Source organism: Helianthus annuus, chromosome 3 (genome assembly GCF_002127325.2).
Source record: "Helianthus annuus cultivar XRQ/B chromosome 3, HanXRQr2.0-SUNRISE, whole genome shotgun sequence".
In the NCBI taxonomy this organism is placed as follows: Eukaryota; Viridiplantae; Streptophyta; class Magnoliopsida; order Asterales; family Asteraceae; genus Helianthus; species Helianthus annuus.
This window is the reverse complement of record NC_035435.2, coordinates 119,395,682-119,421,255: the sequence shown is the minus strand read 5'-3', so window position 1 is coordinate 119,421,255 and position 25,574 is coordinate 119,395,682. Positions and strand designations below refer to the sequence as shown.

General features: G+C 38.5%; 1 protein-coding gene across 1 annotated transcript in view; it reads left to right on the top strand.

Annotated features, from left to right (window-relative positions):
* Positions 1 to 17,551, top strand: part of LOC118490486 (uncharacterized mitochondrial protein AtMg00810-like) — a 38,830-nt gene extending 21,279 nt beyond the window's left edge. Inside the window, exon 3 of the mRNA XM_035988147.1 lies at positions 16,587 to 17,551. Within this exon, the coding sequence (XP_035844040.1) occupies positions 16,587 to 17,551 (965 nt within the window). The remainder of the gene's footprint in view (positions 1 to 16,586) is intronic.
* The last annotated feature ends 8,023 nt before the right edge of the window (positions 17,552 to 25,574 follow it).

Below are 25,574 nucleotides of genomic sequence, written 5' to 3'. Positions count from 1 at the left end.
TATTTTCCCCAAAAAGATTAAGTGCAGGTACTATACGAAATGGGCTGGTATAGGCGTCCTAAGCATCGTACATAGTCTCGCAAACTCGATGCTGCATCTGAATGAACAATATTTATTACTTTTTGATCCGCTGTGGATATATTCAACTTCTGTAATACATTTGATATTACAACCAGAGGTTGAAGTTTATATATTTATCTTAAGCTTCCGCTGTGCATTATATAATTGTGTGGTTTGACTATATTGTTGCCAACATCGTCACGGTAATCCCCCACCGGGCCCACCGGTGAGACACGTGGAAATCGGGGTGTGACAGCATGTCTTCGCGATACATTATTTTGATTCATTTACTTTGATTAGTCACTGCGTATCGTTTGTTTGTTCGAGGTAACGAACAAATGATCGCCTTCCTTGTGTTTTGTCGATGTTTTCAATGCCTCTTTTGTTTTTCCAATTGTCGATCCCGCCCGTGGACGAGTACAATCTGAATGCAAACGAGGCTCGAGCTGACAACCTCGTTGTCAATGGTACCTTTGTTGTCAATGGTACGTTTCTTGTTAACAATCAACCCGCATCTATTCTTTCTGATTCTGGTGCCGATAGAAGTTTTGTTTCGTTATCTTTTGAACCTTTGCTTGCGATACCTAGAACTAAATTGAGGAAACCCTTATCTGTCAAAGTTGCTACTGGTAAACCTCTTGTCCTCGACTCTGTTATTCGTGATTGTCAGTTGAACCTTGATAACCATCTTTTTCCTATTGACCTCACGCCAATGCAACTTGGGAGCTTCGACATTATCGTTGGAACGGATTGGTTAACCAAACACCAAGCTGAGGTGGTTTGTTTCGATAAGATTGTTCGTATTCCTCTTTCGTCTGGCGATGTTCTAGAGATATGTGGCGAGAAGCCATCTGATGGTTTGAAGCTTATGTCATGTACAAAGGCCCAAAGTTATTTGAGAAAGGGATATGTTGCTTTTCTAGCACATGTCACCGAGGAGAAAGACAAGAGTAAGAGTATTCAGGATATTCCGATTGTTCGGGATTATCCGGAGGTGTTTCCTGATGAACTGCCCGGTTTGCCTCCAGTTCGTCAAGTTGAGTTTCATATCGACCTTGTACCCAATGCCAACCCGATTGCGAAAGCACCTTATCGTCTTGCACCATCGGAAATGCAAGAGTTATCGAAACAGCTTCAAGAGTTATCTGATAAAGGATTCATCCGTCCGAGTTATTCACCTTGGGGAGCTCCTGTCCTCTTCGTGAAAAAGAAAGATGAGTTTTTTCGAATGTGTATCGATTATTGTGAGCTTAATAAGCTTACCATCAAGAATCGATATCCCCTACCTCGAATTGACGATCTCTTTGACCAGCTGCAAGGTGCTTCCTATTTTTCTAAGATCGATCTGCGTTCTGGGTATCATCAACTTCGTATTCTTGAAGAAGATATTCCCAAAACTGCTTTCCGCACGAGATATGGGCATTACGAGTTCACTGTCATGCCTTTTGGTCTGACGAATGCCCCAACTATCTTTATGGACTTAATGAATAGGGTCTGTAAACCTTATTTAGACAAGTTCATTATTGTGTTCATCGACGATATTCTCATTTATTCGAAGACTCGAGCCGATCACGAGCAACACCTTCGCTTAACGTTGTAACTCCTTAAGAAGGAACAACTTTTCGCTAAATTCTCCAAGTTTGAATTATGGCTTAAAGAAGTTTCATTTTTGGGTCATATAGTCAACAAGCAAGGTATTCATGTGGATCCATCCAAGATTGCTGCTATTAAGGAGTGGAGTACACCGATGACGCCTACAGAGATTCGATCTTTTCTTGGTCTTGCTGGTTATTATCGTCGATTCATTTCAAATTTCTCGAAGATTGCGGTTCCACTCACTGCTTTGACTCAGAAGAATAAGCCTTTTGAGTGGGGACCCAAGCAAAAAGAAGCGTTCCAAACGCTGAAGCAGAAGCTTTGTAATGCTCCTGTTCTATCTCTGCTCGAGGGAAGCGATGATTTCGTTGTTTACTGCGATGCGTCCAACTTAGGCCTTGGTTGCGTCCTCATGCAACGAGGTAAAGTTATTGCATATGCATCTAGACAGTTGAAAGTTCACGAGAAGAAATATACGACTCATGATCTTGAGTTAGGAGCTGTGGTTTTCACGCTTAAAATCTGGAGACACTACCTCTATGGAATGAAGTGTGTGGTTTTCACGGACCACAAAAGTCTCCAGCATATTCTTAATCAGAAAGAGCTGAACATGAGGCAACGACGTTGGGTTGAACTCTTGAACGATTACGATTGCGAGATTCGCTACCATCCTGGTAAGGCGAATGTCGTGGCCGATGCGCTTAGTCGAAAAAAGCGAGTCAAGCTTCATTCTGTTCAAACGCTATCCGATCTTCAAACTCGTGTTCTTCAAGCTCAGCAATTTTGTGTTTCACAAAATTTGATAGGTGAGGAGTTGCCGCTTCAACTTGAGCTTAAGCTCGAAAGGAAAGGCGATGGTTTACTCTATTTCAAGGATCGTTTGTGGATTCCGAAACAAGACAATCTTCGCACCCTAGTGATGGACGAATCTCACAAGTCTCGATATTCTATCCATCCTGGTGCTGATAAAATGTACAAGGATCTTCGTACTAAGTTCTGGTGGCCTGGTATAAAGAAAGATGTTGCCTTGTATGTATCGAAATGCCTAACTTGTCTCAAAGTCAAGGCTGAACATCAACGACCTTCTGGTTTGCAACAGAGATACCGGTTTGGAAGTGGGAGAGCCTTGCAATGGATCTCATCAATAAGTTACTGCGTACATCTAAAGGTCACGACGCTATATGGGTTGTTATCGATCGATTAACGAAGTCAGCTCATTTTCTTTCGATTCGCGAGGATCTATCTACAGATAAACTTGCAAAGATTTATGTTGACGAGATTATTTCACGACATGGTGTTCCTTTGGATATCATCTCTGATCGTGATGCCCGATTTTCATCTCATTTCTGGAAGACCATACAATCTTCTATGGGAACCCAACTAAATCTAAGCACTGCTTATCATCCCCAAACAGATGGACAATCCGAGAGGACGATTCAAACTTTGGAGGATATGCTTAGAGCATGCGTGATAGACTTTGGTGGTAATTGGGACTCTCATCTACCAATGATCGAGTTCTCTTACAACAATAGTTATCATGCTAGCATTAAAATGGCACCATTCAAAGCTCTCTACGGTCGAAAATGTCGTTCACCTGTCTGTTGGAACGAGACCGGTGAAGCTCAGCTTACTGGACCTAAGCTCGTTCTGGAAACAACAGACAAAATCAAGAAAATTCGCGATAATCTTGTGACAGCGCGAAGCCGTCAAAAGAGTTATGCGGATATGCGACGCAAGCCCTTAGAATTTCAAGTCGGAGATCGTGTCCTACTCAAGGTTTCACCTTGGAAAGGAGTCGTGAGATTCGGAAAGAGAGGAAAACTTGCACCTCGATATGTGGGACCATTCAAGATTGTGGAAAGAATTGGGAAGGTTGCCTATCGACTAGAACTACCTCCAGGGCTTGGAAATATTCATCCGACTTTTCAAGTGTCCAATTTGCGAAAGTGTTTAGCTGAAGCTGATCTTCACATTCCTCTCGACGAGATCCGAATCGATGAAACGATGCACTTTGTCGAGAAACCCGTGGAGATAGTGGACCGTACATTCAAACAGTTGAAGAACAAACGGATTCATTTGGTTAAAGTTCGTTGGGAGTCCAAGCGTGGCCCAGAATTCACTTGGGAACGTAAGGACCATATGATGACGAAATATCCGCATTTGTTTTCACAAGCTTCCTCTAGTTAAAATTTCGGGACGAAATTTCCTGAAGTAGGGGAGACTGTGACAACTGTGCTCTGTAATCGATGGACGATGTAAAACAATGTTGATTATTAATAAAACAATGTGCTTTGGTGTTATTATATGTGTTTTTGTGTTATTATATGTGTATTTGTGTTTGGTGACTTTTATAATTCGATTCAATTCCAATTTCAAGCTCTAAATCGATTTCTGGAAGGTTATACGCGCACTGATGCGTAAATATAACCAGTTTAATACAACAAACACTCCGGAATAGTGAAATAGGCTTAACATGCCTTAAATAACCTCCACATAACTTAGAAATAAGTTTTGGATGGTTTGGTGTGTTAAAATCAACCTTGTTCGATCGCAGGGACTATTTGTGTCAAACTGTGAAACTATACCGAATTGTGTAGTAACGAACACTCCGGAAGTTGATCATAAGTTAAATATACCATAAATATCCTTTACATAGCTTAGAAATAGGCTTTGAAGGGTTCGGTATGCTAAAATAAACTTTATTGATCAATAGGGACTAAAAGCGTCAAAAAGTGCACAAGTTTGCATTTTCGCGCATATCTTACGTTCTGAATATATCCGGACATCTAAAAATTCATGTAATCATTAAAATATTATGTTTTAGTGTTTGGCATGATAAAATTCCATTCGTCGCTTAATTTGGATCGTTTTTGCGTTCGTTACGACTTCCGTCGTAATTAACCGAACAACGCAACCGTACGACCAAACGAACCGACATCCGAGATGTTTTTGAGCATATTTTAAGTTCCCTATACTTTAACTTTATTTTAGATCCTTGAAATGGGGTTAACGGGGCTTGAAAGTGCCAAAAAAATCAAGTTTTACAAGTGTAGGGACCATTTTAGAAATTTCTGGCATATTCAATGAACCTAGTCCATTTTGAAGTGTTGATGGTTTTCACCCATGGTTTTGCAAAACCATGGGCTGGTATTCAATGAACATAGTCCATATTAGGGGCTCCCATGGTTTTAGAAAACCATGGGCACACATGTAAGGTCCAGATCAAAGCTCAGTTTTCGAGGAACGATCTTAACGGTTCTAGAAATCCTATATATACCCCATCCATTTCACTTCAAAACCCACAATTTGAAATCTGATTTATGCTCTCTAAGTGGAAGTATATGCTTCCTACCTGAGAAAAAAATCGGAATCAAATCTTGCGGGGACCTTCTGTAAGCGTTCTTTCATTCTTTTCATTCGTTTTAGCGTTAAAGTCAAACTGCGTTTGACTTTCTGCTTTGACCAGTTTATGGTCAACGCGAAGTTCGTTTGAACTTCATAACGTGAGCGTAATCACGATGGTTATAGTCCCTAAGTGACTATACCTACTGATTACCACGTTATCTAGGCTCAGTGACGAGTCGTAGTTTCGGCCAAAATGCGTTTTCTCGCGTATTTTGTAACCCAACTACTCTAGGATGTCAAAACCGGTTGTTTTGATATCAAAACCTGTTTTCTAACTTAACTAAACATGTTCTAGCATGTTTAGCTCGTCACTTTTTAGTTTGGTGCTTGTGTAGAGTCGTAAGTCAAGCGGAATAAACACCCGCTTAGACTTTCGAACACGACCCGTTTGGTCGATCGCTAGGATCCGACCAAACATGTTTAGTGACCATAGTAGCGTAGGGAATAACCTTCCGAGGTTATACCTTATGGTCACTTAGGTTTGATTAGTCGCATGATAAGTAGTTATGTGCCTTTGGTAAATTACCAAAATACCCTTTTCATACATAATTGGTAATTAAGCATATGTAACCTAAACTTTTGTCATGTAACTGATTATGTAACATAATTAAACATGTATGGGCATAAATACTTGCCATAGGACTAGTTAGACGTCTCGAACGCGCATTGCGCGCACGACGCGTTAAAGTAGCATAAGCTACCTTAATGGGTCACGATGGGTCGAAAGCACTTAGGTTAGGTTCCGATTTAGAATGTAGGCTTTATTAAACCATATCACATGAGTTCCAACACTCATTTGGTTTACAAGACCTCATTCTGTCCGATCTTCTGATTTAGGCGTCTATTGTTTGACTAGTGGTTCGATTATTAGGTGCTACTTGATTTCTCTGATTTGCTTGAGTTTGTTGGAGTTCTATTTGATCGAGGATACTTTGCATTTCATGTGAGTACATAGTTCCCCTATTTTACTGTTTTTAAATGTTTTGGGGTGATTCATATGTACGAAATGTTTTCAAGGTTTAAACGATGATTTCAAAAACGATTAAAACAATTTTTACTAAACTAATAATGATTTCAATAATGTGAACAAAACTTGATGGTTGTAGTTACATAACGAATGACATTCATTAATTTTGGCCTAACCGACCAGTATTAGGTTATGGTACCGTAGGATCTGACAAATCCCGCTACTTTACTACACCCATGGTTATGTGTGGGGGTTGTGGGTAGCGACTGAATCTGATGATTAATTAACTTACCCTTTGGTGGTTTGTTAATTCGAGAAGCGATAAGCGAGGTGATCGAGTCACGAAGGTTTGAATGTTATTAACGAGACGACCATATATAAGTTATCACAATTAAAACGAGGACGATTTAAACGATTTAAACGAGTAAACGATTTGGGAACGATTTGGAAACAATTTGGAAACGATGTTAAACAATTTGGGTAAACGATTGGTTTTTGGCTAGTGTTTAGATAACGGGACGGGTGTAATATGGTGAAAACATGGTAGATACGCCGCTGGTACTTCTTATATATAAGTGTTTTCAACATATTACATACCGTGACGTTATTTAGTTCACTTGGGTAAACGATTTTGGAACGATATCACACAAACGAGGTTTTCGAAATAATATAAACCATAGGAGTTTTATTAACGAGATTTTATTAACGATTTAATACGAGATGTTTTACAAATTGCTTTACTAAAACAAATGTTTTTGGGTTAAGAATCATGGCTACGAGGTTTTATAAACTATAATCAACTTGATTTGAGTTGGTTAACTATGTTGCAATACATTTTCTTTCAAAACAAGGTTTGTATTTTGACTCTTGTAGTCTAATAAAGTACTACAACATATAAACGAGCCATGATTTCGATACTCTTATAAAACCTATGTACTCGCCAGCATTTCCTTGCTGACTAAGTTTTTACATATGTTTCAGGTGTTGATGCTTGATCGATTTCTAGGATGCATGCGTCACATAGGATCTGGACAAGGCCTTAGTGACATAATAACTATGATAGACGATATAAAACTTGTTTGTTCTATGTGTTAAGACAATGTAATGTTTAATTTTATCAATAAAACAAAACTATTTTGTATCCATGGTTGTGAAACAATAGCTTCTGTTGCAACACTCCCCGACGTTTCCGCCACGGTTTGTTGTCCTACGTGGTCGGGGTGTGACATAATACAAGAAATCAACATAAACAACATTATTTCGAATGCACAACAACAAAATAGTTTAATCTAAGTGTGTTTCTATGTCCACCTAAATCTTGTTTCTTCACTTAGCAACATCTTGTCTATCAAACCTGCAATATGTATTAAAATAGAGTTCAATGCAAAAGCAAAGGCGAGTATACAAGGTTGATACATAGTATAACATAGAATAAAATTGTGGATTTCACGCCTATTTTGGTGAAGTCGTCTCGTTTGTATGATACGAGTGTTTGTGGATTTAGAATAGTTGAGTAAAATGTATGAGGAAAAACGTATGTCGAAGATTAAACAAACAAGTATAAACGTGTCAAGAATGGCACATAAAGAACGAGATATTAAAACAAATATTAACACATAATAAAACAAGTATTAACACACAAGAATAGCATATCAAGTATTAACACATAAGTGGCATATACATTCAAAAGATAAAAAGAGGATAAATAGGAAGTAATCAAAGTAGCATGCAAGTAGTCTCGAGCAAAACGTAGAAATAATGCTCTAAAACTATAGACTAGGTAAAAGCATTCCTACTTTTCCTAATTCCCTATAGTTATGGCTCTGATACCAATCTGTCACACCCCAACCGATGGCGGAAACATCGGGATGAGACAAACAAATTGCTCAAAACATCATAACACTATGTGACAATATTAATTAAATTGGATTTCATAAATTGCTAAAGTATAATACAAGAAATCAACATAAACAACATTATTTCGAATGCACAACAACAAAATAGTTTAATCTAAGTGTGTTTCTAAGTACACCTAAATCTTGTTTCTTCACTTAGCATCATCTTGTCTATCAAACCTGCAACATGTATTAAAATAGAGTTCAATGCAAAAGCAAAGGCGAGTATACAAGTTTGATACATAGTATAACATAGAATAAAATTGTTTAACGTGCTCGTATCCAACATGAACAACAATATGCAAGTTACTAGTACGCTGAGATTGTGTAACAATATGTTCAAACCCAAGAATCCAATGCGTTAAAATAGCCTATCCCCGGTTAGAATAAAGGGAGGTTAACATGTTTGACTTAACAATACCCCAAGAATCGTGGGCGGTGCATTACTCCTGTAGTGCTATAATTGTTAAGGTGGGCTAGCAAAGTTAATGAGCATATATCAACACAAATAGTTTACGTAGCATACGAGATTAACAAGCATCAAATTGTTTAAGTTTCACTCCCAATAGTCTAGCGGGAGATTAACATGTTTCAATATGGATAGAGTGTGATTCAAATAGTTTCAAGTGTTTTCGTGTTTTTACATAGAATACATGTTGCACCCAAAAGTGTTTAAAAGTAAAATGGATTCGAGTATACTCACAAAATTGCATATGCTATCCGATTTGGAGTTGTTGAGACTAGAAGGTTGAATGTGTTCGATTTGGAGTTTAAGAGGTGTTTACATATGGTTCTAGGGATTTGGAGTTTAAATAGCATGAAAAATAAACATATGAAAATAATCATCTAACACCTATGACACTCGTTCTTGACACTATGAAACTCTAAAAGAGTTTAAATGTTTTCATGGAACAAGGTTCCATTAGAATCGTGACAAGTTGTCAAGGCCTAAGATGATACAATCTACTAGCTTGAGGAATGTCTATTAGTTCATCACCAAGAGTTCGATTATTTGGTTGTTACATAAGTATTACATAGTGTATATTACATCATATATGTCAAGCATGATGTAGAAGATTAAAGTCTTCATTTAGGCACCTCTAAGTATCATAGAATTCATACATGAGGTAGGAAGAACGAGCTTCCATTTAGGTACCTCTATTGTTCACCACTTCACTTGTTGTTATAAACAACAAGGAGGGTCGTGAACCTAAAAGAATAATGAAATACAACAACTAATCTATGAGAAAACATCAAGAAGTGTGTGGATTTTTATGAAAGATAGCCCAAGCTAGTCTAACAATCACACATACATCAAGCTTCAAGCTTGAACACTTCCTGTGGGTAAAACCCTAACTTAAACAGAAAGTTTGTGAGGTTTTAACCTCTGATTTAACATGTCTCAACCTTGTTTTTAAGCCTAACTAACCTCAGATGAGGTTATAAGCATTAGGACATAGGTTTGAGATGAGTTAGACTCAAGTTTGAACAAATTTAGTAAAGTTTGAATCAAAACAAAAACGAACAGTGAACTTTGGAGCCTTTTTGCCGGAGTTTGAGGGACTTATTTACTGTGAAAAACCATGGAATCAAAGCAAAGGTCAATCCAAGCACATAGGAAAAAGAATGAGGTAAAACGGATAAGAAACGAGTGAGATATGCTCACTTTTGTGAAGTAGGATGAATCTGCTCGAACACCAATTTGCAGCTGTGTTTTTGATGATTTGAAGTAGATTTAGATGAGTTTGTAAAGTGTTTAGGACTTGGATTAGTGTGGTATTTATAGGGAATGATTTGGGTAGGTTTTAGTTGGATAATAAATGTTAAAATATGTTTTAAAACTCAAAAAAAAAAAAAAAAAAAAAAAAAAAAACCAAGTCCCGCTCAAAAACCGATTCTGATTGAAATCTACGCGCTGGGCTTGCTGGTGGGCCGCGCTGAATGTGTGGTTAAATGATTTAAGGTCCGGGTTTTGTTCGATGTTAAGGTCGTGGCCCAGTGGTTAGCGTGTTGTTTGTTGTTGCTGTTGACCCGGGTTCGAGTCCCACGGTCAGTAGCTTTTCATTATTATTTATTTTTTATGTTAAACCTTATATTTTTAGCAAAGCCCAAATAGTTCCTGCACTTTACACTTTCAAAAATTGCATAACTCACCCCTAAACTATTAAATAACCAAGTTATGTTAAAAGAAAAACTAACATTTTAGTTTTAAACTAACTAAGTTAGTTTACTAACTTTAATATCTAACGAGATTAACTAGTTTATTAATAAAAATAAACTTTTGAATAACGAAATTAATTAATTTAATTAGTTTAAATTTGAATAATGACCATATTTTTAACGAATTAAAGACACAAGATTTTTCAACAATTAATCATTTCGCGAAACTTCCAAGCTTCAAGAATTAGGATTCGACTTCCATTATTTTACGAGCTTTAATTAGTTTAACGAGCATCGAGTTTCATGGTGTAATAACGAACCAAGAGTCTTGGATAATATATCGATTGCAACGAAAGATGGCATACAAGAGTACAAAGTTTCCAAAAATAGGATTTAAAGCAAGGGTTTCCAAACATAGAATGTATGAAAACGCAGGGCGTTACAACATGCCTATCATGTGATAAGGATTTAACAATAACTTTGATGGAGTTAGTACAGTAGATTAAAACCACAATAATATAGAAATATTGGTATAAAATTACAAAACATTGGCAACAACCACTAATCCTTTGGTCCAGTGGTAACAAGGTATTGAATAACGCTTTACTTTTCAATATGATAAGGGTTCAAATCCCATTGGATAACAAAAATTAGCCATTTAAAAGATGGGGCAAGACGAATTCGGGTCACAAAATGAGGTGGATTCGATGGGAGTTTCTTATGAAATAAAAAAAGGGGTATGGGTCTCGGCGATACTAAAGGTTTCAACCACGCCATGCTTGCTAAGTGGTGGTGGAGATACAAAGCGCAACCGAATCAACTGTGGACCGAGGTGGTGGGTGCGATTCATAGAGGCAATGGAAGTTCAATTCTTCCCCTGGTTATTCCTTTAAAAAAGTCGATCACGAGAGTTTGGAAGGATATCGGCTCTGTGGAGACGACTTTGGCTAAAATCGGTTTAAACTTAAAAGACAACATCGTAAAGGACGGGGAGGTTTTGAAGTGGTGATCGGATCCGAATGGGTCCTTTTCGGTTAAACAGGTCCGTTTGGACCTTGAATCGGTGGCTAAGGACAGTGTTTCCTATGAGTTTGTTTTCAGGTGGAATAGCTGGGCTCCTCCGAAGATTAATTATCTTCTTTGGAGAGCAATTATCGGGAAAGTTGCGTCCAAAATTGGCTTGATTCACAGGGGTGTCCCTCTTACTGACTGCTTTTGCCCTTGGTGCGGTATTGGTAAAGAGGATCCGGACCACATATTCGTGGCTTGTCTTTGGTCGTGAAGCATTTGGTGGAATATTTTAGTTTGGATGCAGATCAGTTTTCCTCCCGATATCAACAACTTAAAAGATATGTCCTTGTACATTTCTAGCCAGCCGGGGAGTAAAGTTTGGAAACGGATTATCTACATTACGGTAATGGCCACCGTTTAGAGGATTTGGAAAGCTAGAAACGAGATGGTGTTTGAAGGTCACTTCATTCCTATAACTAGGACAGTGGAGCAGATTAAAGAAGATGCGTTTCTTTGTATTAGTAATCGATCGAGGCTCAATCCATTTAATTTATTGGGCCACCTAAAGCTCTAAAAGTCTTCGACTTCAAGGTGTTTTAACATTTATTTTAGGGCTCTAACTATCTGCACACCCTGTTTGCCTATCTGCACACTTAGGGTTTACCTACGCTGCGTATAGATCCATACGCAGCGTATAGGGTTGTATATAAACCATGGATTTCAGAGCTTTATCAGCAATCATTGCACAGAAAACAAGGGTTTATATACGCTGCGTAGGGACCTATACGCAGCGTATATAAAGCTCAATTTTTGTATTTTTTTCTGTATTCCTTTGTTTATTTATAAAAAGAAGAAAATTATTTATAAAAAAACAATATTATTGGTAAATAATAAAAATACAAATTATAAAAATTAAAAATAATACAACTATTATGAATTATAAAAATTAAAAAAGAAAATTATTTATAAAAAACAATATTATTGGTAAATAATACAAAAATAAATTATAAAAATTAAAAATAATACAACTACTATTAATTATAAAAATCAAAAAAGAAAATTATTTATAAAAAACAATATTATTGGTAAATAATACAAATATAAATTAAAAAAATTAAAAATAATACAACTATTATGAATTATAAAAAATAAAAAAGAAAATTATTTATAAAAAAACAATATTATTGGTAAATAATACAAATATATTATACGATACGATGCAACACGATACGTTACTACACTGTACGATACGATGCAACACGATACGCTACTATACGATACGATATAACACCCGTATAGGTCTATAGGTGTATACATGTCCCGTATAGGCCTATAGGTATGGTTGAGGTCCCGTGTAGGCCTATAGGCATATACATCACCTATACGAGACTTTTACTATACACTATACGATACGATGCAACACGATACGCTACTATACGATACGATATAACACCCGAATAGGTCTATAGGTGTATATATGTCCCGTATTGGCCTATAGGCGTATACAAGACCTACACGGAACCTATACAAGACCTACATGGAACCTATACGCTACTATACTATACAATACGATGCAAGACGATACGCTACTATACGATACGATATAACACCCGTATAGGTCTATAGGTGTATATATGTCCCGTATAGGCCTATAGGTGTGGTTTAGGTCCCGTGTAGGCCTATAGGCATATACAAGACCTACATGGAACCTATACGAGACTTATACTATACACTATACGATACGATGCAACACGATACGATATAACACCCGTATAGGTCTATAGGTGTATATATGTCCCGTATAGGCCTATAGGTGTGGTTTAGGTCCCGTGTAGGCGTATAGGCATATACAAGACATACATGGAACCTATACGAGACTTATACTATACACTATACGATACGATAATATACACTATACGATACGATACGATACAATACGATGTGACACTATAGTATAGGTCACGTATAGGCCTATAGGCAGATACAAGACATATATGAGACTTATACGAGGTTTATACGAGACTTATACTATACGATACGATACTTAAAAATGTTTTTTTTTAAATTCACCCTTTATATACGCTGCGTATAGGCCTATACGCAGCGTATATAAAGGGTCAAAAAGTGTATTTTTACCACAAGTTTGTGGTTAAAAATAAAAATTACCCTTTATATATGCTGCGTATAGACCTATACACAGCATACATAAAGTGTCAAAAAGACAATTTTACCCTTGCATATGGCTACGTATAGCCTCAAATGCAGGGGTAAAATGGTCTTTCCCACTATACGCTGCGTATAGACCCATACGCAGCGTATATAAAGGATCAAAAGACATTTTTACCCTTGCATTTGGCTTCGTATAGCTCCAAATGAAGGGCTAAATGGTCTTTTTGACCCTTTGTATACGCTGCGTATAGACCTATATGCAGCGTATATGAAGGTTTTTTTTATAAAGGTTATATCGAATCGTATAGGTGTAGTATAGGTCACGAATCAGACTTGTATAAGCCTATAACTGTGATATCGTAACGTATAGCGTAGTATATGTCACGTATTGACCTCGTATAAGACTATAAGTGTGATATCGTATCGTATAGCGTAGTATATGTCCCGTATAGGCCTATAGGCATATACATCACCTATACGAGACTTATACTATACACTATACGATACGATGCAACACGATACGCTACTATACGATACGATATAACACCCGTATAGGTCTATAGGTGTATATATGTCCCGTATAGGCCTATAGGTGTGGTTTAGGTCCCGTGTAGGCCTATAGGCGTATACAAGACCTACATGGAACCTATACGAGACTTATACTATACACTATACGATATGATGCAACACGATACGCTACTATACGATACGATATAACACTCGTATAGGTCTATAGGTGTATATATGTCCCGTATAGGCCTATAGGTGTGGTTTAGGTCCCGTGTAGGCCTATAGGCGTATACAAGACCTACATGGAACCTATAAGAGACTTATACTATACACTATACACGATACGACGCAACACGATACGCTACTATACGATACGATATAACACCCGTATAGGTCTATAGGTTTATATATGTCCCGTATAGGCCTATAGGTGTGGTTTAGGTCCCGTGTATGCCTATAGGCGTATACAAGACCTACATGGAACCTATACGAGACTTATACTATACACTATACAATACGATGCAACACGATACGCTACTATACGATACGATATAACACCCGTATAGGTCTATAGGTGTATATATGTCCCGTATAGGCCTATAGGTGTGGTTTAGGTCCCGTGTAGGCCTATAGGCGTATACAAGACCTACATGGAACCTATACGAGACTTATACTATACACTATTCGGTACGATGCAACTCGATACGCCACTATACGATACGATATAACACCCGTATAGGTCTATAGGTGTATATATGTCCCGTAGAGGCCTATAGGTGTGCTTTAGGTCCCGTATAGGTCCCGTATAGACCTATAGGTGTGGTTTAGGTCCCGTATAGGCCTATACTGGACCTAAACCACACCTATAGGCCTATACGGGGCCTAAACCACACCTATAGGCCTATACGGGATCTAAACCACACCTATAGGCCTATACGGGACATATACTACGCTATACGATACGATATCACACTTATAGGCTTATACGAGGTCAATACGTGATCTATACTACACCTATACGATACGATATCACACTTATAGGCTTATACGAGGTCAATACAAGACCTATACCACACCTATACGATACGATATCACACTTATAGGCTTATACGAGGTCAATACGTGACCTATACTACACCTATACCATACAATATCACACTTATAGGCTTATATGAGGTCAATACGAGACCTAAATCACACCTATACGATATGATATCACACTTATAGGCTTATACGAGGTCAATACGGACCTAAACCACGCCTATAGGCTTATACGGATGTTATATCGTATCGTATTGTATAGTGTATATTTTAAGTCTCGTATTGGTTCTCTGTAGGTCTTGTAATTCATAATATTTGTATTACTTTTTATTTTTATAATTCATAATATTTGTATTATTTTTAATTTTTATAATTTATTATATTTGTATTATTTTTAGTTTTTATAATTTATAATATTTGTATTATTTTTAATATTTATAATTTATTATATTTGTCTTGTCTACCCATATCTTCGCGACTATACCAAAAACAAACTTTTACCAAGAAGTGCTCCTTGCTTGTTTATTGGTTATAGTCCAAAATACAAAGGTTTTCGATGCCTAGACACCACAACCGGTCGTATATATACAACTAGGCATGCGAAGTTTGATGAAGACATTTTCTCCTTTCACTCATCAACCAAACCGTCCGACATTTCTCTCCTTCCCTTCACAAACTTTGAAGACACATTTCCACCACCAACCCAACACAACACAACACAACACCACATCGATCCCCAACCATACCAAACATCTCACCATCACATTGCACCTCGTGCCCATCCGAATCTAACACCTTTGGCCCAAGTCAAAACGACAACACACCTCAACTGGCCCAAACATTTTCTATACAAAACCCGCCCTCCAGCCCAACTCAACATCGCCCGCCCATAAACACCAACCCATTCGAAAACACTCCCAACCCACAAACTACCGAAACCTAATCCGCTACTTCCGCAAATCAACCCAACACTCCTCACCCATCAAATTCTACCACTCCATCATCTCCCGCTCACCACTCATTATCGGACCAAAACTCTACAACCGCTCAACCACCATCGCCCACCATACCAACCACAAATAACCATCCTATGACCACCCGATCCAAAGCCGGCATTTTTAAACCAAAGCACTTCGCCAACTTGGCTCATTTTACCAACCATCCTCTTCACCACTCTCTCTTGTCCACTCATGTTCCCAAAGGGATCAAAACCGCATCCAAAGATGCCAAATGGGTCCACGCTATGCATGAGGAACTCGATGCCTTACAGCGAAATCATACTTGGCACCTTGTACAACGTCCTTCTTCCTCAAATATCATCGGCTCCAAATGGATATATTGAATAAAATACAAAGCCGATGGTTCCATTGATCGCTATAAAGCACGTCTTGTAGCAAAAAGTTTTAATCAAGTACCGGGACTAGATTTTTCTTATACTTTCAGTCCCGTTGTCAAGTCTTCCAATATTCGTGTTGTTCTTAGTCTTGCTACTATCAATAAATGGAAACTTAGACAACTTTATGTAAACAATGCCTTCCTAAACGGTAATCTTACCGAAACTGTTTTTATGGAAAAACCACCAGGATTTGAGGACCCGAAACACCCCACTCATGTGTGCAAACTAAATCGCGCCATTTATGGTTTAAAACAAGCCCCACGGGCTTGGTTTCAGCGATTAAGTTTTTTTCTTCAAACCGTGGGCTTCACATGTAGTCGAGCCGACCCTTCTTTGTTTATCTTTAACCGTGATGGCATCTTGATTTATCTTCTAGTTTACGTGGATGACATAATTATTACGGGCAACAATGAAAAGTTTATCTCCACATTCACATCACGTCTTAACAAAGAATTCAAGATCAAGGATCTAGGGCTTCTAAATTTCTTCCTTGGTTTAGAAGTAACCCACACAAAGACAGGTCTTTTCTTAAACCAATCCAAGTATGCCTATGACATTCTATCACGGGCCGGTCTCCTTGATTCCAAGCCGGTCGCCACTCCCCTCACTCCAAAAGATATATTCAACTCCAACGGACAACCTTTTCATGACCCCACTCTTTATCGCTCTCTCGTCGGTGCTCTTCAATACCTCACCATTACCCGTCCCGATCTCTCCTTTGCTGTGAACCAAGCAAGCCAATACCTTCAAACACCTACCACCACTCACTTTCAACTTGTCAAACGAATCCTTTGTTATGTCAAGGGAACTGTATCTTATGGTCTAACGTTTGATAGACCACCTAACACTGTTTTATTAGGTTTTTCTGATGCAGATTGGGCACGTTGCATTGACACACGAAGATCCACCTATGGCTATTGCATTTACCTAGGTGGAAACTTGGTCTCTTGGAGTGCAAAGAAACAACCAACCGTCTCCCGTTCAAGTTGTGAATCGGAATATCGAGCAATGGCGAACACCGCTTCAGAAATCATTTGGGTCACTCATCTACTACGAGAGCTTCATGCCTTACCACCCGGATCTCCTACGCTATTTTGTGACAATAAGAGTGCTTTATTTTTAAGCCAAAATCCAATCTCTCACAAAAGAGCTAAGCACATAGATCTTGACTACCACTTTGTTCTGGAATTAGTTGCTGCAGGGCGCCTCCACACTCGTTTTATCTCAACAGATCGACAAGTCACTGATATATTCACAAAGAGTCTTCCAAAGCCGCTCTTTGAAAAGTTTCGAGCAATGCTTCGTCTAGATCCTCCGCCTCGCATTGACGGGGGCTATTAGGCAATCCCACAAATATTGCCTCCACATTAATCATAAGATAAATCAAATCAATTGTATTTAATTGTATTCTTTAATTTTGTAAATAGGAGAAATTGTCTCCTCTAGTTTTGTAACAACTCTTGTATTAATAGGTGTTGTTAGTGCAATAGAGATCAATTCAAACTTTCCCTAATCTCACTCGTTTTAATATTAAAGACTTAGGAAGACTTGGAAGGTTCTTGGGTCTCGAGTATGGCAACGGTGGGTTACATTAGAGAAGTTATGTCAATAGAACTACTTTTAAAGTTTAGTATGGTGGATGCAAAAGAAGCAGCTACTCCTATTGATGTAAATACAAAGCTAAGGTTGGAAGATGGCAATGGTTTGGAAAACCCAACTGAATATCGACAAATTATTGGAAGTTTAATATATCTTACATTAACACGACCCGATATAACGTTTGTGGTCGGGGTGTTAAGTCGATTTATAAAACAACCTAAGCGAGCTCATGTATTCGCAGCAAGACGAGTATTACGGTATGTTAAAAGTACTATGGAATACAATGTTCAGTTCAAGACGGAGTCAAATCTTGAGTTGAGAGGTTTCTGTGATGCCGATTATGCTGGTGATCCGGATAGTAGACGATTGACCACATGGTACGTGTTCTTTATTGGTGAAAATGTGGTGTCGTGGTGTAGCAAACGACAACCAACGGTGTCACTGTCAACCATAGTTGTCAATAGCGGCTATAGCGACTGCCATAGCGCGCTATGTAGCGAAGCGACCAAGTGTCGCTATTTGGGTCATAGCGACCAATAGCGTGAATAGCGACAGTTAGGTGTTTTCTTGATGTAAATAACAATTAGATATAGCTATAAAATAGCTGGATTTATAGGTTTTTGTTAAAATATACATGTAAAATAGCATATATACCAAGTTACTTTGATATAATATACATATAAAAAATGTCAAAATTCTTTTTCTAGTGTATCGCTATTTATAAGATAGCGGTCGCTATTTGTCGCTATTCGCCATGTAGCATATAGGTCCCTTGTCGCTATTTGTCGCTATTTGCTATTAACAACTATGCTTTCAACAACCGAGGCCTAGTATAGGTCTATTGTAGTAGCTCCACAAGAGATGGTGTGGTTGGTTAGACTAGTGCAAGATTTGAAATAACAAGTCAAGAAGAAAGTAAAACTGTTTTTTGACAATAAATCAGCTATACAATTGGCAGAAAATCCGATGTTTCATGCTCGCACCAAGCATATTGAAGTACATTATCACTTCGTAAGAGAGAAAGTTTTGAAAGGAGAAGTTGAGTTGGTATATATTGATAGCGAATGACTAGTAGCTGATGTGTTGACCAAAGGGTTAAGCAAGAAGAAGTTGTTTGAATTTCGATAGTGTTTCGGGTTGAAGAGTGTTGGTATTGAGAGGGAGTGTCGAAGTGCAAACAATACCAACAACGGTGAAGACTAGTAAAGTCGTCGAAGGGTGCTAAGGGTGGTACGGGAGATCTCAAGTGGTGGTTTGGAAGAGATCAAAGTCGAAGGACTGATTAAGTAAAATTAATAAATAAATGTATATTTTTTTGAATTCACATTAGCATTTTTATGTCATTCCAATCATCAGGGCATATTACATAAGGGTGCTAATGTATATTTAATTATTATTTGAATTATCCTAGTTTTTAGTACATAAGTATTGTTGATACATATTAAGTGGACACGACTCAGTTCGGTTCGACTCAGTTCGATTCGGTTCGGTTCGACTCGGTTAGGTTCGGCTCAAGCCCGACGTAGCGACATTCCTCCGTCGTGCGCCCCAGAGTTCGACAGGCGAAGCACGGAGAGCCGCGAACCAATTTGCGATGACACATCACCATGACATCATCATGATGTCATGATGATGTAATGTGACGACTTTTTCATGAGACATATTCACGTGAATTCAACATGTTAGTCAAACATGTCATGCTTTAAAGTTCCCCAACATTAAAGTTCCCTATGAAGAAGGTTACAACCTTCTTCACATGTGAAGGTTCGTAATCAACCTTCGTCGACTTCCTGAAGCTTCGTCACACATGTGTTAAGTTCGTCGACCACTTCAGTATATAAACAGCAAGACTGAAGACATAAAACAGAGAGAGACAGAACTGAGTGAGAACCCGAGAGAACTGAGAGAGAGTTTTAATGTGTTAATCATATATTGTGTAATCTTGTACTTGAACTCTTCTCATCTATATACAAGTGTGTTAAACAGTGAATCTACGTGTCTTGTATCTCGTGTTCTTGTCTCTATCTCGGTTTGCTTTCCCGGCTGGATTCCGCACAACCGGGTTGGTTTGTACACAAGGATTAGGCGACTAGATCCTCCCCTAGCCGGACCTACAAGTGGTATCAGAGCCTTGGCTCTTCTCCTTGTTAAAACCGAGTTGTCTTCGGGTGTTTTTCGGGTCTATGAAGTTTTTATTTTTCTTGAAAAATTCTGTTTAAAGCTTCAAAAATCTTGATATTTTGCTGATAGTTCATAAGAAAACCTTGTTTAAATTGTTTGGTGAATGGAGTGTTAAGGTTTTTAGTGAAGTTTCTAGCAAAATCGTGTTTCGGAAATTTCTCCGGATCATCATATATTTGACCAGAAACTTCATACCTTCATGAAATATTCAAAAAGTTCATATGTGTTCACTTTTTGATCTTTCACGAATTGACTGTTGAAGTTGTTGTTAAATTAAAAAATATATATCTTGTTTGAAAGTGATGTTTTCAAGGTATGGTAAGTTGTGAGTTAGTAGACTAGAGTGTTCTTATGTCAGATAAAGATGATGGACAAAATGGGTTTTTGAAAGAGTATGGTGTGGATTTGACCAAAAGCTTATGTGTGTCAGTAGAAAAGATAAGATTTTAGTTTGAGAAATATCTTCATTAACCTTCCCCACTCTTCAACCTTCCCCACACATTTAACCTTCCTCACTCATGAACCTTCGCTCCACAATTTAACCTTCGGCACCATCCTCAACCTTCCCCACTCATTAACCTTCCCCACTCTTTAACCTTCCTCGACCACACATCAGATTCAACCTTCCCCACACATTTAACCTTCCTCGACCACACATCAGAGCTTTAACCTTCCCCAAATTTAACCTTCCTCGACCAGTTCCAAATTTAACCTTCCCCGCATGAATTAACCTTCCCCACCATATTTAAACCTTCGCCAACTCTTAACCTTACTTACCTCAACCTTCCTCACCTCAACCTTCCCCACCGCAACCTTCCTCACATACAATCAAACTTCGCTACTGAGTCACACTCACTTCAACCTTCCTCACCTCAACCTTCCTCATCATTTAACCTTCGTCGTCGAACATTCACTTGTGATAATTTTAACAGAAGCCTTTTAAATCATATTTAACTGTTTGTTTTGTGTGATTTAATCAGGTTTTCATCAATAGACATCTAAAATGAATCCGAATTGGTGGGGTAATCCGTCTACTTCAGAAAGTAAGTATAGAAGCACGGGTTTGTCGCCATCGTGGGCCGAATCTCCCGCACCCATTTCTTCACAAGAAAATGCAATTTCGATGGGTCAATGGGCGTTTGTTTCAAATCAAACTCCAAGTATTCAAAGCATTCTTTTAAGCGAAAGTGAGACCGGAAGTCTAAATCGCCCACCGAAATTGATGCACATAAACGAATATCCTGGATGGGTTGATAGATTCCATACATACGTCCTTGGGCAAAATACGGAATTGTGGTTACGTTTCACCACAGATTTCGATCAAGCTATAGAGGTTGCCGCCTCAACTGCTGCTACATTTGCCGATCTTCCAGAAGATCAGAAAAAGGCATATGATTTGGAAAAGAAAGCATATGCCATTCTCACTCAGGCATTGAGCAAGGATATTTATCATCAATTTGTCAGCTTCAAAACGACAAAGAAATTATGGGATGCGTTGAAGACAAGAGGGGTAGGAAATGAAGCAACACGCCAATTGCGACACGACTTACTCAAGAAAGAGTTTGATGGCTTCACGTGTATGGAAAACGAATCCTTGGGAGATATGACTAGTCGGTTCTATCATTTGCTTACTGAATTGGGTACTTATGGGGTAGTAACAACTCCAGCAGAGGTAGTGAAAAAGTTGCAGATGCGTTGCCACCTCAATGGAATAGTTTCTTGGAGATTCTGAAATACAATGGAGTGTTGGCTACAACAAACATCAATGACTTCATACAGCTCTTGGAAAACAAAGATCAGGAAGAAACCTTAAAGGCAAAAAGGGTTCCAATACCACAGAATCCTGATATGTATTATGGAACTTCCAGTACTTCTTCTGCAAGACCCGTTTCACATGCTCCACGTCAAACGACATTTGTTACTAGCACAGATTTATATGGGAATCCAATACAAGTCCCAGTAAAGCCAGCTCCAACAACAGACTTGTATGGAAATCCTCTACAACCAGCTCCACAACAAGTCTATCGGCCACCTACCGTAGCAACTGACTTATACGGGAATCCACTTCCTGTTCAACAACAAGCTTGTTATGGAAGCACATCATCTGCTGGTCAGCCATCTAAGCCAAAAACAGTACGGCTCGACACTTCAAGCTTTTCAAAAGTCAGTGTGGAAGTAGCAAAGGAACATATGGAGCTACTAAACACTTTGGTGAGCGCGTATTGTGGGTTAGTAGAAGGTCAGATTGGAAACATTAATATGACACAAGAAGATTATCAGCAGATTGATAAAGAGGAGATGGATTTGATGGATATCAAATGGGCTTTTGCAAGTGCTGTAAGGCGGGCAAAGGATTTTATGGAGAGAACGGGCAGAACCAGCTTGGAAAGCAAGAAAGACACCAAGTATGGGTTCGATAAACAGGCTGTAAAGTGCTTCAACTGTGGTGAACGGGGTCATTTTAAAAGGGAATGTACAAAGCCAGCTCAGCATGGGAACCAGAATCCGTTCAGAAATCAAGGCAACCAGCAGAATCAGAACAGGAATAACGAGCGTACGTTGATACCTGTCAACAACCCAAGTCAAGCAGGACCATCAAATGCCAACCAGGCTCTTGTGGTTCAAGTAGATGAAGGTTGTGATTGGTCAATTCAGTTGAGAAATGATATTCCGGATGGAAAAGCTTGTTTTGCTGAGGTTGTCAAGGATCTTAAGCACGCCAGTGGTGGAGAATCTTCCACCAATGGTGATGAATCTTCTGAAGACGAAGACAGTTCCGGTTACAGTAGAAGCTCGGATGAAGAATCCTCAAACTCAGGCGATGATTATTTGGATGACACGTCAAGTGTGTCAGTCGATGCAGATATTGATGAGCTATTGGGAGAAGCCTCAGCAGGAAATCATAGAAGATCTATTCTGGTGGATCAAGCTGCTTATTCTTCTTCTTCTCTCCATTCAGCCTTTATGGCTAATGTCGACAGTTCATCAAGCCAGGTATGTGTCGATGAACCTACTATTGTTAAATGTGATAATTGTGCTAGCTTAAGTATTAAATGCGCCGATTTGGATGCAAATATGTCTGAGTTGCAAGGCAAACATGATGCTTTAAAAGATACTTTGTTTGACTTGCAAGACAAACATGTTTCGTTGAATGCTGAGTGGTGTGATTTGCAAAGCAAACATGAAGCTTTGCAAAACAAGTATGATGTGACATTCATCCACAACCAAAAGTTGACCGTGGATCTTTCTAAATACACAGAAGCCAACATGTTTTATGAAAACCATGAAAAGGAATTTAAATCGGTGATTGAAAAATTAAAGAAAGATAAAACCGAGCTGACAAAAATGGTTTCAAGAAAACAAACTAACATAAATTTGTATATCACTCGCCTTGAGATAATGCAAAAAGAGATGGCTTGTGTTAAAACTGAAAGTGAGGCGATCCAGCTTAAGTTAGAAAGTTATTTAAGCTCTAGCTATGTGTTGGATCACATCATTGATGTTCAGAAAGAGAAACGGGATGTCACATGCATTGGATATAAAAAATGTCCACCACCTGTGAGACACAATTATGATGCCATGCCTGATGAAGAGGATAGAACTTACTTTGAACCATCTGTTCCTTTAGACGTTGAGGAATTTGCGACCGGACTTGGATACAAGAAGGAAGTATCATCAGATTCGGATGTGTCAGCAGATACTTGTGTGTCTTCTGCTGAACAGAATCAGGATCCTCCAGTTATTGTTGAGGATGCTGATTCTTCTAATGAAGAATCTGATGATACTGACTCGGCAAACTCTGATGCGGTGATCAAAGAAGAGGACATACCTCTTGAGAATCATATTTTATGTGATCCTCCCGTAAAACCCGCTAAGACTGTTCCAATCAAGTCCACGTCTGCAAAAGAGTCTGAGAGTGTGTATTTGCTGTACACTCTTGTTGGTGATGATAAAATCTATTCTGACAAAGATTTTCCGATTAAAAATGTAAATCAATCTTTAATCTGTAAAGTTTTTGAAAATTCGACAAGTAAGTTTTTGGGAAAGTCAGGTTCACATGTTGTGGTAACACAGTGCCCTCCGATTCCAAAGGCCGAAGTTCGAAAACAATATGGCAATCAGAAATTACCAATAGTGAAAAAGCAGCAAAATCATACCAAACCAAAAGGTAAATTACCGACTCAAGGTCAAAGGAAACCGACTCAGAAAAAGGACAAGAAGGTGAACTTTGTGAAATCAAAGGGAACGAACAAAATTGAAACATTTGAAAACAAATCTAATTTAGATTTTGTTAAGCAAGCAAAAGTGTTAAAAAGAAATGAACCAAACAGTTCAAAACCTAGTACCTCGGGATCACAAAGTTCATCATCGACAAGACAATCACATGTTACTTCGGAGTTTGTTGAACGAAGATCATGTTTTGAATGTGGTGAAATTGGGCATATCGTTCGAAATTGTCCGTATCTTCATAAGTTGAAAGCAAAGGTTGATGATCCCCGTGAACGAAATCACCAAAAGCGATCTGTTTCTTCAAAACAAGATCCCCGCCTTGTACGAGAAAGGGAAAAGAAACAGAAACGCCAACAAGTCAAGGTGATTGAGAAAGCGCTTAAAAATGAAGTGGTTCAAAAACAATCTGTTTCAGTTAAACCAGAAAGTTCAAAGTTTCCAAAAACTTCAAACAATCACGAAGCTAAGTTTTCAAACAATCAAACTGGTAAAACTCAACAGACATGGAAACCTAAAATGACCACAAATTTAGGGGGACCATCACAATTTCCTAACCATCAAAAAGTGGAAGTTATTGTTGTTGATGAAAATGGAAGACCCAAGACCACAATGGCTTGGGTCCCCATCTCCAACTAATCAAGTGAGTTCATATGCATGGTGTTCCAGGAGGAACTATCAGTAGTCATTGGATTGTTGATAGTGGGGCATCCAGGCACATGACAGGCGACATGAAGCTTCTCTACGACGTCAAATCTATTAGAGGAGGTTATGTTGCTTTTGCTGGAGATAAAGGCGGATATATTACTGGTGAAGCAATGATATCCAACGGGGTTGTAAGCTTTGACAAGATCAACTTTGTACAACAACTTGATCACAATCTTCTCAGCGTTTCACAAATCTGTGATAAGAAGTTTTCAGTACACTTTGATGCAAATGGATGTTATGTGCTGAAACCCGGCTTCAAAATTCCAAAAGAATGGATTCTCTTATCTGCTCCAAGGATAAATGATTTGTATATCCTTGATATGAGTCAAGCTATTACAACGTCTGCACAAGCAACCTGTTTCGTTTCCAAAGCCACAGAAAAAGACTCAATCTCTTGGCACAGACGAATGGGTCACATTCACTTACGCAAAATGAATCATTTGGTGTCAAATGAATTGGTGAATGGTGTTCCTCTTAAAAACTTCCATCTTCAAGATGTCTGTGTCTCGTGCCAGAAAGGAAAACAAACGAAGAAGCGACACACGACTAAGAAGATCAACATGGTGGCCGTTCCGCTAGAACGTTTGCACATGGATTTGTTCGGTCCTGTCAAGCACAAAAGCATCCGGAATGATCAATATTGCCTCGT